The 18,384-nt window shown below is 44.3% G+C and overlaps 1 protein-coding gene across 5 annotated transcripts in view; it reads right to left on the bottom strand.

Moving 5' to 3' along the window:
* The window catches only part of OLAH (oleoyl-ACP hydrolase), a 174,412-nt gene that overhangs the window by 121,193 nt on the left and 34,835 nt on the right, over nucleotides 1-18,384 (bottom strand). For all 5 annotated transcript variants that reach the window (XM_086941812.1, XM_086941810.1, XM_086941811.1 and 2 more), the window contains exon 2: nucleotides 16,413-16,546. In XM_086941812.1, the coding sequence (XP_086797938.1) occupies nucleotides 16,413-16,542 (130 nt within the window). In that variant the 5' untranslated portion in view covers nucleotides 16,543-16,546. The remainder of the gene's footprint in view (nucleotides 1-16,412; nucleotides 16,547-18,384) is intronic.

Here is an 18,384-nt window from a genome sequence, read left to right as displayed (position 1 = left end):
CTGCCTTCTGAAACAGAGGTCTGTTTCCAAACCTCCTCTTTCAGATGTGCGCTCGAGCTGGTTCAAAGGCAGGCAAACAAATTCAGTCTTTACAGAGCAGGGAGTATTTAAATAATGATTGTTTTGGGTCTCTGATGAATTCACTCGGGAAAAGAGCCAGTGCTCGTTTTCATGCACTCCCAGCAGTTGCCAAGGAAACTTTGGAACAGCAATTACCTCAACTTTGTAACAAATCATTTACAGTGCCAGACACTGCATTTGTTTGCAGCTCCTTTCTATGTTTGTTATATGACTTCCACACAATTTAGTTAATGGCTTTGGTGTAGAAATCTGTTACCGATAACCTAAGAGCAAACGTTCATGCGCAGGCAAAGCATAATAAAACCAAGGATAATTACTTAAAAAACAGTTTAAATCTGCAAAAACAACAAACAGTAAATGCTAGAGTGCAAACAAATCCCTTCCCTTCTATATAGCAGCCTATTTACAATTTTAAAATATTCTCTTTTGTCAGGATTATTAGACTTTAATTTTTAACAATTATTAGACTTGTTTTCTTCTTTGTCAAATGGACTTTTTTTTTTCTGAGTGAATGAAGACTACTTTTCTTTTAGCCGATAGATCAAAAATAGCAAACGGTCTCCAAATTCTCCTAACACCCTGCGACTGCTTGGCTCTCAATTCGCAAATATTGATTTGATGGACAAGCGGCCTGTTCTGCCTTTTTAGGTCTTGCACATGGCGACGCAGTCGCCGGAGAGACTTATTGTTGTCCTCTTGCCTGCCAAGTGGTACAGACCAGGGCACGCGCCGATTGGTGTCTGTGGACGCGCTTCTAAAGAGACGCGCTTGCACAGACGCTAGCATGCACTAACAGCACGCGCACACACACACAGCCAGCCCTCCCCCTTGAACACAGACGCGCACACGCACGCACGCACACACACGCACACACATATTTTCTGTAGGCACTACGAGGAATTAACAATGCCCTTTGTGAAACATACTTCGCAGTGTACGCCTTATGGGACAACTTAAACCTGTATTTTAAAAGAAAGCGGCGATCTCTTCCCTACAAACTATAGTATGTTATTGCAGAGGGGTGCCTTTTGCTGGGGGGGTTTAGAACCCCACTGCAGGTGAGCCACCACAGGCGAGGTTGCCTGCTCCCGGACCCTTCTCTAGGGTGTGCTGTTCATCTACAGCTCCTCCCCCACCAGAGCCTACAGAAAGGGAAGGCGTGCAAGCCTCTGCCCGCCCCCGATTGTGCGTTTCCGTGATTAGAGGAGGCATTAACTGTCAAACGTCACGGGCCGTTTAAAGCATCAGAAAACAGTTGAAATCACATGAAACATCGCCCACCACACAGTTAACCACAGAGGACGAAACGTGAGCCATTAGGGGTTCTACCCAGCAGTTGCCAAGGGAGGGCTGGAGCTCAAAGAAAGCGAAAGTAGGGTGGAACTCGCTGGAAAAAATAACAACAGGTATTCTTCGGCTATGCAAACTCCATTGAAGACGGTGTTAGTATCAGGGAAAATGCAGAAAGGGTGGGGACACCGCAGGCATCGGAGAGAGGCGATAAAAAAAGCCCACTAGAAAAGATGCAAACATTCACCACATCAAGAGTGCAGGGTAATGGACAGGATATAGGCCACCCTACCCCCACGCCATGTCAGAACTATGAAAGTGAGGGCCGTTGTTTCGTGGTAGCGGCGCCCCTGTCTGCGGTGGGCAGGAGGCCAGGACAGCAAGGAAGCAGCACTTCAAGTTTCCCAGGTGCACCAGTAAGTAGTTCACCCAGTCCAAATTCCAACATTGCATTCTGGGAGTTGCAGTCCTGAATTTGTAATGGAACAAACAGGACTGCAAGTCTCAGAATGTGAAGAAAAAATATGACTGGGCGAACATGAGAAACGTCATCATGAGCGGGGAAAGAGATAGTGATCTTCCAAATCAAATGACAAAGTAAAGGGGTCATTATATGGCCCAATAAAGAGCTTTTAAGGAATGCAAACTTTAGGGGTCGAAAGGATTCCAATGACCCTCCAAGAAGACTTCAAATAAAACAACGAAATTTACCTATACTTACATGGACGCCAATAAAGGGGAGGAGGGTGAGGTTTAGAAAAAAGGGGGCAGTAATGAGCTGGCTTTAAATGAGATGGGGGGTCCATAATAGGTTTGGGGCATGCATGGGGGACAATACCCCGTGAACCCAAGCAAGAGAGGGGAACAAGACCCCTAAGAACCGGGGCACTCACCGATCGCCAGCGTCACAAAGGCCACCTGTATGAGCAGGGACAGCCAGCTGAGCAGGTAGATGAACCACATGCTGCAGCCGGCAGAGGCACAGGCCGCCTGGCCCGGGCCGCCCTCGGCGCTGTGCAACTCGCACCAGAACCAGAGAGTCGCCGCTGTGCCTTCCCGAGCCAGACCAGTGCCGATAGAGCATCCGTGAAAGCCACGCCGCCACCTGCAATAGACAAGCAGGAGTGGCGGGAGACTCCGAGGTGCACTTATAGAAGAAACTGACCCCGTCGCCCCAGCAGCCCGGGCGTAGTCATACTCTGTGTCTGAGTTATACATTTAGGAAACTAGCTTGCCGAACGTGATTAAGTTGCATGGGATATTTTCAATAGTTTTTCACTCGTCGTACACGTAATTCAAATGTTTTCATAAAGTAATTTTTTTATTTTAAAAACGTTGTTTTTAATTGGTTTAAAAGTACAAAATATCTAATTAATAGATTCAACTTTTAACAAGTTAATCAAATTAATAACTCACGTGACAGTTTTTTTAAAATGTCTTTGAACTGTAATGAATTTTGTAAATAGCATGCTTCTGTTTTTAGGTCTCGGCCTGCCAATGCGCTTCTGCATTGCTGGCTGAGATTATAGTAATTGGGCAAAAGAACAGTCTACCAATTGCGGATTTGGCACAGTTCATGTGACCTACGCGCGTGCACAAACCAGCCACGTCACAAACAACCATTTGTCTGTGCCTCCCGTCACACTTCAAAGCTGCCGCTCCCCGCCCCCGCATCAGACTTTAAAGCAATGCGCTCCAGCCCTGCCCCGCCACAGATATGCCAAGAGCTTGTTAATCCTCCTTGTGATGAAACCAGCTGCTGCCGCCCCCCCGGAAAGTTTGCTCGAGCTGTTTCCTTTACTATACCCCACCTCTCGGTCTTGTTCGACTTAACGTCTCATCCTGTCTTCTCAGCGCCTGTCTCGTTCACCCTCCGTCTTCTTCACTTCTCTCCACTCCCTTGTCATATTTTTTATTTATTTAACTCCTTTCTCACATTTTATTCTCTCTTCTTGTTTCCCTTCTCTGCATTCCTCTCACCTCGCATTTCACCCCCACCTTTACTTCTGTTCTCTTTTGCTTTCTCTTCTTACCTCACCTCATCACTCTTTCTTCCTCTTAGTCTCTTTCTTTCATGTATTACCTTGTTCTTCATTATCACATATCAATGCACCTTTCAATATGTGAGTTTAGGGAGTGCACTGTACAAAATACCCCATATTCATTTATGTGAAGCGCTTCTGCGCTTCATTTCACTTACATAAACAAATGTGGGGCTATCTCGGCGCCCTTCTACTCTGGCGCTGCCTTTGTGCTTTAAGGATACCACTGGCCCAACGTTAACAAGGATGTAATCACGTCCAGTGGCGCTTCCACGCACTCACATAAAAATGTTGCTCTGACCAGTGTTAACACTCCCAAGAAAACTTTATCTCCCTTCATTTGTTCCACAATCCAGTGAGTGCCCTTGATTTCAGTTCTATAAATGGTAGTCCCTTTCACGATTCAGCCGCCCATGTGGTGTCATTGCAGCCATGTTTAATTTTGACATGAAGCAGTGGCAGCTGACAGCGTCAAGGCTTTGAGACGCTGCACTCCAACACACACATTCACAAACGTGTTTTGAATGATGGCATAACAAAGCTGGCATGACATTCTGGCCAGCTTCTGAAACCCTGACGCTGCAGAGGAGGTAATTGTTTTAAAGTCTACCTTACTGTAAACATTGCAAAGTAAAACGTTTTTTGGGTGCATTTATTTACTTTATAGTAGTTGTAAAGTCGTCCGCCCACAGTTTTTTGTATTCATTTGTTTTATTAGCATTTGTGTCTTGCCACGCTTTAGTCTCACAGGTTCAAATCTAAGGTGTGGCATGCCGCGATAGCTGCAAAATTAAATAAAGAGAAAAGAAATCTGACGATGCTGCATTTCTTTTCCGTTTATTTATTTTTGTAGCAATCACGGCACGCTACCCTGAAGCTTTAAACATCTATAGCTAAAGCAGGCTGTGATGCGATTTGTACAAAAGTAAATAAATGGGAAAACAATGTGGAGGCTGCCCTCCTATTTTTTTTTTTAACGAATATTTAATTTTGTAGCAATTTTTTGCCAACAAAGCACCTCACACACTTCATGTGTTAACATGCTGGCCGCGCTGCTGTTATTATATTGTTTTTCAACACAGAGCCAAATGAGTTTCATGTTTTAACATGGCAACCGACAACCAACGGTGCACAGATGGTTGGCTCTACGCTCACCACAATCTTGTTATATGGTAGATAAGATGTCTATTGAAAGCAACTAAAAGTTGGCTATATGTGACAATTTGAATCACAGTCTGTGAAGAAAGCTTGCACGGAAATAACAACACAGCTAAAATAGCTTTTTTAAACTGCATTCTATTCCTTGAATAGCAGCAAAAGCAAACCTGTCAGCACCCGGGAAAAGCTTAGAGTACGCACGGCCTGAGACTTAAGGTGTTTGTAAAAAAACTCACAGTTTAGAAACTAATTTTCCTGCGTGGGACAAGAAACCAAGTTTTTTGCCTTTCCATTTAATGGTGATATGGCGAGCTCAAGGTAAGTGTTTTTAAAATTTAAATATGACCTATCCCGTCGTCTGTTGAATTCCAACGCCCCGACTTCACCCCGCCCGTCTCACTGCCCTGATGCTCTTACCTCTGCAGACTGCCACTTGCCAGTGTGTGTGTGCGTCTGTGTGCATGAGTCTGTACGTACGCTTGTGTGAGCCTGTGTTTGTGTATGTGCTTGTATGTGTATCCATGTGTGTGCTTGTGCGTGTTCCTGTGTCTGCTTGTGTGTGATTGTGTGTGTGCGCCTCTGTGTATGTGTGGGTGTGCTTGTGTTTGTACCTGTGTGTGTCTATTCCACATCACTGACTCCATCCAAGAGTTCTATGCCATACCACTCTACACAGTAAAGTGAAAATGCACACCGAGTTATTGCTCCCATAAGGATAGATGAGGCAGTTGGCTTATGGAGTCAGCAGTAGATGGTGCCCAATAGCATGCAAGACCTGGAGAATAGTTTAGCCAGTGGATGCCAGACTACAGTGTCCATGTGCTGTTGTGCCCACCATTGCACCGTTCGTTGCACACAACGCTACGACCATTTACACTACCACCTTACTTGTCAGCCCCCATCTCTGTAGCCCAAGGGGCGTGCTGAGATCCCTAGAAATGCTTCCATAGCCCGCAAGACCATAGACATTCTTTGGGATGACAGTGTGTGTTGAGTAAACGATAAATGTTCCCTAAATAAGTGAATAGACATGCAGGCATCCAGGTCTAGTTTTCCTTGAAGGAAACGCGTCGGAGGGCACTATGTTTTGTATCTCACATAAATAGCGCGGTGTCAGAGGGCCTGTTATTGATATTCTGGGGACAGGCCTCTTTTATGGCTTTGTGAAGTCGAGCCACAAAAGACAACATTAAAAAACCTGATGTGACTGACCTTGAATGTTACTCGATAAAGGCTAATATTGTAAGCGTGCACGGCCCAATTAACCCTTGTTTCCAGCGCTTTGTTTAATTATTTAAAGGCGAATATGCAGGGCTTTTCCTCTCCATTATACTAACAAACCTTGCCCTAAGGAGGAACATTAAGTCACTTTGTAATCTGTACTACTGCCTTGGGCCTCCCTTGACAATTTGGTGTTGTTGAAACTTTTAATATTTACTTCTTGGATCACTTAAGGGCTGTCAAGTTTAATAACATTTTATCAATCGGATACTTTTATTATACAGTTTCGTAAAAATTACAAGGCTGTCTTAGGCTTTCAGTCATATGCGGAGATAATTATGTTGACTGGACAGGGATTTGGTTTACAATAACTGTTGGAATATGTGAGCAGCTTCCCGACACGCGCAATCAGTTGTGCATCACTGCAGGCATTTATTCCCCTTTTCCTTTACTACACTCATGGGGAATGCACAATCATTAGCCTTTTTCCCGTTCACGCTTATGGGCCCCCTCTCAGCATCCTCCCCCGCCCCTTGAGCTTACACAGCGCTATTCTGCCAGCCACACTGCCCGGCCAGACCTCTGCCACCCAGGTACCCACTCCGGAGCCATTCCCCGGCCCTCCTCCAATTGCTAGTCACCCGGTACTCTTTATTGTCAACTACATGCCATCCCGGGATTTTGGGCAGGTTCACCCACTCTTCGGTCAATTTTCCCCCAGGACCGTTGTTCCCTGGGTCTCTCTGGTCACAGTTTCATACTAGTCTCTCTGTTCCTGCCACCTCCACCACTTACCGTGCAGGCCTAAGAGACTGCTTGATTTTTAACTTTCACCTTTATGGCAATTATTACATCCATAATTTCAGCCCCCCGGAACGCTTATTTGGGCCCCTTGCGATTGTGTCTGGCCTCATCCCTGCCCAATCCAACATACTATCTATCTATCGCCCTCACTCTATCTATCTATCGGCCTCCCTCTAGCTATCTATTGCCCTCCCTCTAGCTAGCTATTGCCCTCCCTCTATCTATCTATCGCCCTCACTCTGTCTATCAATAGGTTATCACCACAGCACCACTCAGGGGCACGACAACATCACTATGCGCTACCACAGCATCACTGAACGCCATAGCATCACTCAGCGGCACCAAAACATCACTCAGGGCCACCACCGCAATCTGTGCAACCATTCAACAACAACTGGTTCAAATATGTTCTCTCAATGTTTCAAGCTTTATTACAAATGTCATAAACAAATGTAAATATTTCACTTCTGTTCTTGGATTTTCATCACAATAAAATACACTGAACATAATCTACACAAAAATTATTTACAAAAGTTTCATCTATTGCCATTATAAATGACAATAACTTTTATTTAAGTATTAATTATTTAAACAAATTAAAAGCCATTGTTATTTGTAATATAATACATCTAAGTCACTTAAATACAACACATATTGCATTACAAATGCTATAGGTGTCACATTTGCGAAAGTTAAAAACTATTGGCATTGTAAATGACAAAGCTATTAATGTAGCTATTTTCAAAACCAACACATAAATAAAAAATGTGTCATTTACAATACCAATAGCTCAAACTTTCCTAATGCGAGACCTATTGCATTGCAAATGCTTGTTTTAAATGTGTGATTGTGGAGGCTATAGACTGAATGGGGTATAACAATTGGGCTGTTTCTCTTGAACACAAAACAATTCTGGAGAAGCAAACCAGTGATGTTTTTCTTTACCCCCCAGAGTGCTACGAGGAGCGGCAACAGATGGTGTCTGCAGACTTTGTGAAGTAGTGTGGCTCACTGGTTAGAGGCGGCAGACCCGAGAGCAGAGGACGGCCCGGGACCAGGGTTCGATTCCCGGCGCGGCAGGTTTCTGGACCAGGGTCAGCGGACTCGATAATTCTCTCGCCTCGGTGCCCACTTTGATCAGCGATCACACTCGGCAACTCTGGGCATTAGCTTGCCTCATCTTCACTAACGGCCCCACCAGACCGCCGGGGATGCCTGGTCTCACCCTGGAGATACCCATTAAGGGACCATCTCTCAGGGAAGCCAGGAAGGGTTTTGCAGCGGTCGAAGCGCCTTGGGACCCTACGGGTAAGTAGTGCGCTATATAAATGCCTATACATTTACATTTACATTTACTTTCTAAGCAAACAAAGAGTAACTGTGGGTCGAAAAACAATCTGTCGACTAACTATGCATCTAACACAAAAAGAGAAAAAGAGAGAACATATCTAAAGATATGATACATGGTCAACAGGATACTTTCCAAATGTGAAAAATACCCATCAGTTATCGACCGGTACCGCCCTTGTCATCATCTGGGACCCTTCACACCGGGAAGAGTAGACGTTGCAACAACTTGTGAGTTTGGTCAGAATGTGGGTGCCCCAGTGGGCTATGGGTATGTTGGTGTGTACTGATAACTGAAAAGCAGTGCGTAGATTAAAGTGAGGGTGATAAAGAGTGCAAACAAAGCTAAAATTGGAGAGATAAGAGGAAAATGAGTTTAATGAGCACCTCTCAGCTTCCAAATGAATAAAATCAGTGCGAAAATATAGTAGTTTCAACAAATAGCTACTATATTTAACAAAAGGTCAACATGTTTCTGCAGTCTTATGGACCCAAGTAGGTGTCCGCTGCTTTCATCAGGACCGGAGGTCGCTACTGCTTAAAAAGTGGTGAATAACAAATATAGTTGTAAAAGGTATCACCTGGATATCCTAGGTGTGATCATTCTCCTAGCTGCTGATGTTTGTCCAAAGTTGGAGAGCAGTTGAGTCAGATACATAGAAAGACAAACAAAAACAAACACACAGATATTGGCGTTAGACAAATAAAGTGTTGTGCATAGCCAATACTAGGTGTCAGATAAATATTTATAATACCCTTCGTGTCAAACAAATGTACACACAATAACTCTTTTTGAGTTGCACATCCCGCTTACCTATTTGGTAGGAAAGAAATGCTCCGACTCACCTGGCTGCGGCGCAGGTAAACAGAGCACCGCTCTAATAAGAGAGTACAAGAAAGAGAGAGTCAAAAGGACAGGTCAGTAAACACTGACTTCACAGAATCACTAAATCAAGAGAGCACCCCCAAAGTTTATTTGGAAAGAATGTAAGCATATTCCCGAATTAGTTATCTGATCCTCTGCTTGTTTCTATCAGGACGAGAGTATAGTATGGCCCTGGTAATAGCTTCAATAGCATTCATAAAAATCAAGGGTCTTTTTGTCACAATAAACGTGTACTGCCATCTGTAAACTGTCTGTTTCAGCTGCCCGTTTTAGGAACAATATCGCTTGGCGAATTAAGCCATTAGGATCACATTATTCGCATGCACTGACGTTATGTCACACTAGAGACAGCCTCTTCGTGTATTCGAAAAAATATAAACATCAACCCCATATATGTATCTGATCCTCTGCTTGTTTCTACCGGGTCGAGTAAGTTGCATGACCCTGGTGTTAGCCTCATTAGTATTCATAGAGGGCAAAGAGCTTTCAATCACAGTGCACGTGTACTCCCACGCTGTCCGTTTCGGCTGACCGTTATGAAAATAGTCTTGCTTTGCGGAAATCACCATTAAAATCAATTCGCTGGCGTACACCGACGTTATGCCACCCTAGGCACAACCTGCTCGTATATTACAAACCAAGCCGAGTGACCCTTATTATTGTTTAGGAACCTGCGCTCATGAAGCCCTACCAGCCGCCGGCTGCCGAGCACCTCCATTCCTCATACGCCTACAGCACTGTGCCACGCAAGACAACAAAAGCGCGTTCACTCACCTGACCGTCGGTACTCCGGGCGTCCTTCTGGGCCGTCTTGGGGAGGTACTGGGTCAGTCGATCGCGCCATTTTGTTTAGATTTCTAAAGCGGCGGGGCGTGTCGACCTCACAAACGTCGTCAGCGTACCCCCCCCCAGGAATTCTGGGAATCATAGTTTGAAGATGCTCTATGGGTTATATGTTCTTTAAAAGATTCAAATTACGGAGTGTCCTTTGTACAGTAGCATCACTAACGGCAATAATTGATAAAAAGTATCGCCAGCAGTACACGTGTGACTACTATCTACATTCTAATGTACAATAAAATATTGTATTAATATATTAGACATTTTAGAAATCGTGGTCTGGAGACACTCTACAGGTCATCTGTGCTTTCGAAAAATTCAAGTATTTCGCAATACAATCACGGGATGTACTTTTTGCAGTGGCATCACAGCCGGCAATAATTGATAGTTTCACCAACGATGTACATGCGAATACTATCGACGTTCTAGTATTTATAATTGTCATGGGGTTCCTGTCTGCCCTGACCCGGGCGAAGATCTTAACTCCTGTCCTTTTCCGTCCCGCGAACAGGATACCTAAGCCCCTTTAATGCTGCGTGGGCTTTCCCGGAACTCGGAGCTACGACGGTGACGTCATCGCCCTTCGACCAATCGGAGACGAGGGAGGAGTTTATAGCAGTCTACCCGGAAGGTGATGGCGCGACAGTGGAACCCGGATCGGGAGCAGGAAAGGAGTCGACCAGTGTTTCAACTAAGGTGCCCAGGAGCGAGGAGGACGAAGACTCGAAAGACGCTCATCTGACGGAAACCGGAAAGCCAGAAGGCTGTCAGGAAATAGCGCTAGTGATATGAACTGAATCGCGCCTACTCAATTGAACTACATGTCCCATGAGGCGCTGGGGCGGAAGTACTGTTATCTAGACACCCGTCGCGCACTCGGTGTGCGTAATTCTGTTTCCTGCATCGACATCGCGACTTGGCGTTTCCCGAAATGAAGACGCGGATGTATCCTGACCTGCTCCAGTTGAAATTAACCACCACCATTAACCACCAATTGTGTTATATTCTTTTTTGGCGATCACCAAGGAAGGGCGGCGGTATGCTACACCGTGGAAGCCCAGTAGCGTGACATTGTTGGTTTTCTACAAACTAAACACTCTTATTCATAATTTTCTGGGGCCAACGTCTGTCTTATTTTGGGGTACAAGCTGTCACTTATTATTTGAACCGGTGAGCTCTGTTCTAGATTACATCATACTATTGCAACAAGGCAATAGAGTTGTGTGTAATAACTTCTGCTTTGTTGTGTGTATTAGGTTCTAGCGATGGGAGTGCTCTGATTGAGGTGGAGATCCCTTTAGAGTACGCTGATCCTGTTGGTAGAAAACACGGATAGCCGTACATTCCATTCCCACACCCCCAGGGATAGTGGTTAAACAAAAACCCAACCGGGTCCCCGAAGCAAGACGTCGTGCCTTCCAAGAGGAGATCAACCAAATGCTGCGATCGGGCGTGATAGTACCGTCCCACAGTAATTGGTGTACGCCAGTGGTTCTCATTCCAAAACCGGATGGCAGCATTCGGTTTTGCATCGCTTTTAGAGCAGTGAATAGGGTGTCCAAACAAGATGCATATCCCCTCCCTCGGGTGGATGAACTGCTAGAGCCCCTTGGTGAGGCTCGTTATATCACCACTATAGACCTCACCAAGGGGTATTGGCAGATTCCCCTAAACCCTGCCGACCAAGAGAAAACAGCCTTCTCTACACCTTCCAGTCATTACCACTTCACAGTCCTTCCATTCGGATTGCACGGCGCTCCGGTGACCTTCCAAAGGGCCATGGATACAGTGTTGTCACCCCACCAACAATATTCCTCCGCTTACTTGAACGATATAGTCGTTTTCAGTAAAACGTGGGAAGATCATAACAAACATCTGGAGAACATCCTCACCAGTCTTAGGGCCACCGGGTTCCACATAAATGCAAAAAAATCCTGAGTTGCCTTTAGGAAGATAAAATATCTAGGGTATGTCCAGGGTAATGGAATGTTACAACCTCAAACAGAAAAAGTGAAGGCCATCTTGAGCGTCCCTTATCCGAAAACCAAGAGGGATCCAAGGGCTTTTCTGGGCCTTGTGGATACTATAGAAGGTTCATTGCTCAATTCGCTGATATAGCTGGACCCCTCACTGATCTATTGAAAAAGTCACACTCCTCTTCCAGGTTACCAGCTCCCACTCCTAAAGAGACAGACGCCTTTCAGGCCTTAAAATCCATCCTCACCACAGCCCCGGTGTTGGTGTCCCCCGATTTCCAAAAACCCTTCATCCTCCAGACGGATGCCGTAGGTATTGGGGCTGTTCTTTTGCAGGAAGACGAGGAGGGTCTTGAACAGCCGATTCTCTACATTAGCAGAAAATTGTTTCCCCGAGAGGTTGCCTATTCTACTATCGAGAAGGAATGTCTGGTGGTTCGCTGGGGGTAGACAAGCTCAGGTACTATCTCGAGGGACGACCCCTCATATTATATACGGACCATGCCCCACTGACCTGGCTGCAACTAAATCGTGGCCACAACAAACGGAATACTCAGGTGGTTTTTGGCCCTTCAGCATTTCAAATTGAGGTCCGTCATCGGAAAGGCATGGATCAAGGGAATGCTGACTTTCTGTCTCCTTTTCCTCTTTCCCCCGATCGGGGAAATCCCAGGGGTGGGATGTGTCACAGGGTTCCTGTCTGCCCTGACCCGGGCGAAGATCTTAACTCCTGTCCATTTTTGTCCCGATAACAGGATACCTACGGCCCCTTTAATGCTGCATGGGCTTTCCCGGAACTCGGAGCTACGGCAGTGACGTCATCGCCCTTCAACCAATCGGAGACGAGGGAGGAGTTTATAGCAATCTACCCGGAAGGTGATGGCGCGACAGTGGAAGCCGGATCGGGAGCAGGAAAGGAGTCGACCAGCGTTTCAACTGAGGTGCCCAGGAGCGAGGAGGACGAAGACTCGAAAGACGCTCATCTGACGGAAACCGGGACACCAGGAGGCCACCGAGAACACGAGCCACCCGCTGCACTTCAGGAAAAGTGTGGCTACACAAGGTACGGGACCGGCTAAGGGGTCTCGTCTTTTCACGGGGAGGGAGCGGGTAGGGGTGGTTGAGGGAGGTCAAGGGATGGAGTGGGTCTGTTCTCGTTTGTTTCAGACGTTAGACCCCGAGCACACACTTTGAAGCTTAATGCTGCAATACTTTGGTGAGAAGTCCCTGGTGATCCCCTCACCCCCGCCCCCTCTTCCAGACCCGGAATACAGGCGAAATTAGTAACCCTTGGGTCTTGTTTTTCTTTTCTTTTATGTCCTAACGGGAGTTCTCCTAAGGACACCTGAAGGCAAGACGATAACGTCAACGTCAAGACACGAAGTTAGAAGGACTCAGACATCAGTTGCCAAGACCTTCAATACTACCTTCTTTGCTATATTGCTTTACATGACTGTTGTACTCCTGAAATAAAGAAGTATCGCTTATACATATCAGTGGACCTGTGCCTCCTCCTTCAAGTCCCCCCCCCCCTTCCACCTATCACAATAATCCAATATTATGATGTTGTAGTGGGTGTGCACGGCATTCATACTGACTGTGTGGAAGCGCACTAGTCAGGCACAAAGTCGCACATGCGGCTACTATATATAATATTACAAGGGCATGGCATTTAGACTAGCTATGTTCAAGCGTACTAGTCAGGCACAAAATCACACATGCGGCTACTATCTGATAATTATAATATTGAAGGGGCATGGCATTCAAACTAGCTGTGTGGAAAGAAAGTGTATGTGCACTATACTGACACTTATCACAAGAGTACTACCTTCGCAGATGGCATGGGGGTATCCTTATTATATAAGCTATAAATAATCAATGCGGTGTGATTTTGTATACAATGATGATGGCCAGTCAACTAACACTGGTCCTACAGAAATATCTCATAACTGGGCAATGAGGATACCCAATCGAATAAAATGGGACCTTCGTGGAGTCGATGAACAGCCATTTCAATGTTTAACGTAGGGCTAGTGTGATGGATGTCCCTACTGTTAGATGTTGAGATCAGTGTATATATAGGGAATTCTGGGGTCAGAACAAATGGAACTCATGGTACTCTGTGCCTTATCAGCGGGACAGCTTCTAACCTGAAAAGGTTCTGCACGTAGATCCCCACGTTAGGGTCTCTATAAAGACATCCAAGGAATGTCTTCATTAAGACCATCTGTGTCTGTGTTTAATTTATAGACCCATTTTTGTTCTTTCTTGAATAGATATTTGCTGACATCACGCACGTTCACTCACCTGACCATCGGTACTCCGGGCGTCCCTCTGGGCCGTCTCGGGGAGGTACAGAGTCAGTCCATCGCGCCACATCGTACGATTCCCAGAATGCCTGGGGCGGAGCACGCTGACGACGTTTGTGACATCGACATGCCCCGCCGCTTTCGAAATCTAAACAAAATGGCGCGATCGACTGACCCGGTACGGCCCAGAGCGACGCCCGGAGTACCGAAGGTCAGGTGAGTGAACGTGCGTTTGTTTGTTTGCGTGGCACAGCACTGTAGAGGTATGAGGAATGGAGGTGCTCGGCAGCCGGCGGCTGGTAGGGCTTTATGAGCGCAGGTTTCCTAAACAATAATAAGGGTCACTCAGCTTTGTTTGTAATATACGAGCAGGCTATGCCTAGGGTGGCATAACGTCAGTGTACGCCAGCAAATTGATTTTAATGGTGATTCCCGCAAAGCAAGACTGTTTTCATAACAGTCAGCCGAAACGGACAGCGTGGGAGTACACGTGCACTGTGACTGAAAGCTCTTTGCCCTCTATGAATACTAATGAGGCCAGCACCAGGGTCATGCAACTTACTCGACCCGGTAGAAACAAGCAGAGGATCAGATACATATATCGGGCTGATGTTTATATTTTTTCGAATACACGAGGAGGCTGTGTCTAGTGTGACATAACGTCAGTGCATGCGAATAATGTGATCCTAATAGCTTAATTCGCCAAGCGAGATTGTTCCTAAAACGGGCAGCTGAAACAGTCAGTTTACAGATGGCAGTACACGTTTATTGTGACAAAAAGACCCTTGCTTTTTATGAATGCTATTGAAGCTATTACCAGGGCCATACTATACACTCGTCCTGATAGAAACAAGCAGATGATCAGATAACTAATTTGGGAATATGCTTACATTCTTTCCAAATGAACTTTATGGGTGCTCTCTTGATTTAGTGATTCTGTGAAGTCAGTGTTTACTGACCTGTCCTTTTGACTCTCTCTTTCTTGTACTCTCTTATTAGAGCGGTGCTCTGTTTACCTGCGCCGCAGCCAGGTGAGGCGGAGCATTTCTCTCCTACCAAATAGGTAAGCGGGATGTGCAACTCAAATTGAGTTATTTTGTGTACATTTGTTTGACACGATGGGTGATATGAATATTTATCTGACACCTAGTATTGGCTATTCTCGACACTTTATTTGTCTAACGCCAATATCTATGTGTTTGTTTTTGTTTGTCTTTCTATGTATCTGACTCAACTGCTCTCCAACTTTGGACAAACATCAGCAGCTAGGAGAATGATCACACCTAAGATATCCAGGTGATACCTTTTACCACTATATTTGTTATTCACCACTTTTTAAGCAGTAGCGACCTCTGGTCCTGATGAAAGCAGCGGACACCTACTTGGGTCCATATGACTGCAGAAACATGTTGACCTATTGTTACATATGTATACAATGGGGTCAAGGAGAGCACAATCCCAGGCACATGTAAAGTAATTGATATGTAATTACAAGAAGTCTCAACAAATGATTAGTCCTGCCGAATTAAAAATGTGTGAACATTTCTTTTCCAGATAAGGTACAAAATCAATTATAGTCCATATAAGTTCATTTCTTCATTTCTTCACAAGGCTTCATAAAAAAGAGTCAACAAGAGCAGCCAACACGTTTCGGCGGTACATCCAATTCGTACCATGACTTTTTCAAGGCTGAATGAACGAGTTAGAGCGTGGTGAATCATCGCCTCGCTCTTAGATATAAATATATACGGTCAGGTCTTGGACCTATATCATATAGATGGTGAGCACTGTCCGATAATCTTCAAAGAGTTTAAACAGTTGAAGCTATATATTTCTCACAAAGGGGTAGTTTCAACATCAGCATTCAAAAATTCGCACAAAGTAGATGTATAGTGGTCGAAATCCACCCAATGAATGAACAGTCCCCAGTCAGCACACAGTAATGTAGAGAGTCTGCAGGTGTACAGTTCGTTGTTTGAATAGTAAAGTAGCTGCGAGTTAAAACTCTGTGTATTTCTTCAGGTCCGCATGATAACGCGACCTAAGCTTAAGGTGGGTGGATTTCGACCACTATACATCCACTTTGTGTGAATTTTTGAATGCTGATGTTGAAACTACCCCTTTGTGAGAAATATATAGCTTATTTTTACTAAAAACGCAGCACTTGCTGGACTTTCTTTCATAATAAGTTTACATCTGTGACTGTACTGCCCGCACATCACAAACCTGTTACTGTCAAGTGTAACTGCTTTGCGCCAAAAATGCATTTCTGAATACACAAAAATATGTAAACTGGGCACAGAATATCAAATTAGTCTGCCCACTTTTTTTGTTATTTAAAAACAAAGAAAGGTTTCATTTGAACTGCAGGCTGCTAATTTAGCCATTATTTGGGACAAGTGCTGAAATCTAAAGGTTCTGCACGACTAGTTCTCAATTTTAATGAAACTCGACTCACCTTCTATTGAGCTATCAAACAATTTGCCCCATTGTGCACAATGTATAGAGCCACCGCCAGCCCAGGGAAAGCAGATGAGTCTGGAAAGAGCATCAGGCCTTCTATAGAAGCAGGTCACAAGTTTATCCATTTTCCTGTGACAAAAGTACATGTATTAGAAAAACTGCAGATTTCTTTTGGAAATAGGATACATATAAAAAGTTTACATGCTCATTGTTAGAACTTTGGCAATTCTTTTGAGCAATATAGGAGAACAACATCTGAATTGCCGAGAGTTCTTAAAGGAATCCAAAAATCTTTTGCAATATGTACTAATATGAATTCCCTTTAGACCTTTACTGTTGATGAGGTATCTTCATTTACCTCACAAATTAATCACAAACAGATGGTAGCCATTTTATTACTGCATTGCAACTATCATCCTTGATAGCTCAACTATTAAGTTTTGTCATGGATCCTCTGTGAGTCATATGCTCGTTTAAGGGAAATTTATGTAATTGTATATGTACCATGCAGTTTAATATTCGGAATCTTAACAGAGGCAATCCAAGTTTCTGTCATCATTTTAAGTGGCTTAAGCTCAGTCTTGGGAGGGAGGAATCAAGGAGATTTACTTTTATCATGTCAAGTAACCTCCCCCTTGTGTTGCATGTCTGTGCTAGTCTTACAAATACCCCTTATCCTTGTACTAGTAATCTTAGTTAGGACCATTAGTTTCAACTCAGGCGTTTTGCTGTTGAGAAGCCAGTATTTTTTTTAGCATTTCTTGCATTAGTAACAAAGTGTCGCTAATGCAATGGAACGAGGTGCAGGGCAGGGTTTGTGCAAAGATGGTAATGTTTTCCTCTGAATACCTCACAACTGTTTTTCTGAAACAAGCTTTTCAAATTAAGCAAATTTTTCAAAAAATTGTAAAAAAAAATATACAGGAAACAAACATGCAAAGAAAGGTTTTTCATGGAAATGCCACTACAAAATCCCTCTAGTAGTGATGAAAAGAAATTTTTTTAAAAACCAAAGCCACAATTTTCCCTTGCAGGCAAAGTTTTGCAAATAATTCTTTGCAACATTGCAAACGTAGTCACCATTGCAAAACTTTCATGGCACAATTATGATTTGCACATCCATAATTCTGTGTAAAATCCTTTCCAATACGTCCGGCACTAAGTGAAAAAGGTGTCCATCTTAAATTTGACTGCTACCTCAGCTAGGATATAGTACAGTCTCTTAGAAAGATAATTTAATAGGATGGGAACAGGTCGTGCAAAAGCTCCAATTTTTGGTAGGATCCACGTGATTAAGACAATGAATCAAGAGTCACAAGTTATATTCCACGTGAACGTGTCAGCCGACAGAGCGTACAGATGTCGGATAGAGTTGTATTACAAATAACAATAATCGGATCACCACAGTCTACTCAGATGTTATTTAAGAAACATGCATAAAAGGGGGGTTAATCGGGAGGGTATATATATATATATATATATATATATATATATATATATATGTATATATATATATATATATATGTATATATATATATATATATATATATATATATGGGCAACACTATTTGGTTCGATACACACGCATATATATATATATATATCTAAGCAAATAGTGTGGTCCACGCTTTGAGCTGAACTCCCAACAATCTTTATTGGCACAGGACAACTTCGTAACAAGACAGTGCACGGCAGAAATCCTCAACACGTTTTGGGCCTCACACCCTTCTTCGTAGGCTGCATCTGCGGAAAAAGGCGAACGCGACTCACCACTCACGATTTTTACAGTCAGTCTGACTGGTAGCTGCACACCGCGAGATTCACAGCGGGATCCAGTGTGGCATGCTTGTTTAGCAACCGCATCATGGAACGACGATTGAGGCAAGAGCTTGTGGGCAATTTTTGAGCAGGCTTTATTGGCAGGATTTTAAGAACTGTGCATTTCTACATGAGTGGCAAGCCCACTG

Source organism: Lissotriton vulgaris, chromosome 10 (assembly GCF_964263255.1).
Source record: "Lissotriton vulgaris chromosome 10, aLisVul1.2, whole genome shotgun sequence".
Lineage (NCBI taxonomy): Eukaryota > Metazoa > Chordata > Amphibia > Caudata > Salamandridae > Lissotriton > Lissotriton vulgaris.
This window is presented reverse-complemented; position numbering and strand designations above follow the sequence as displayed.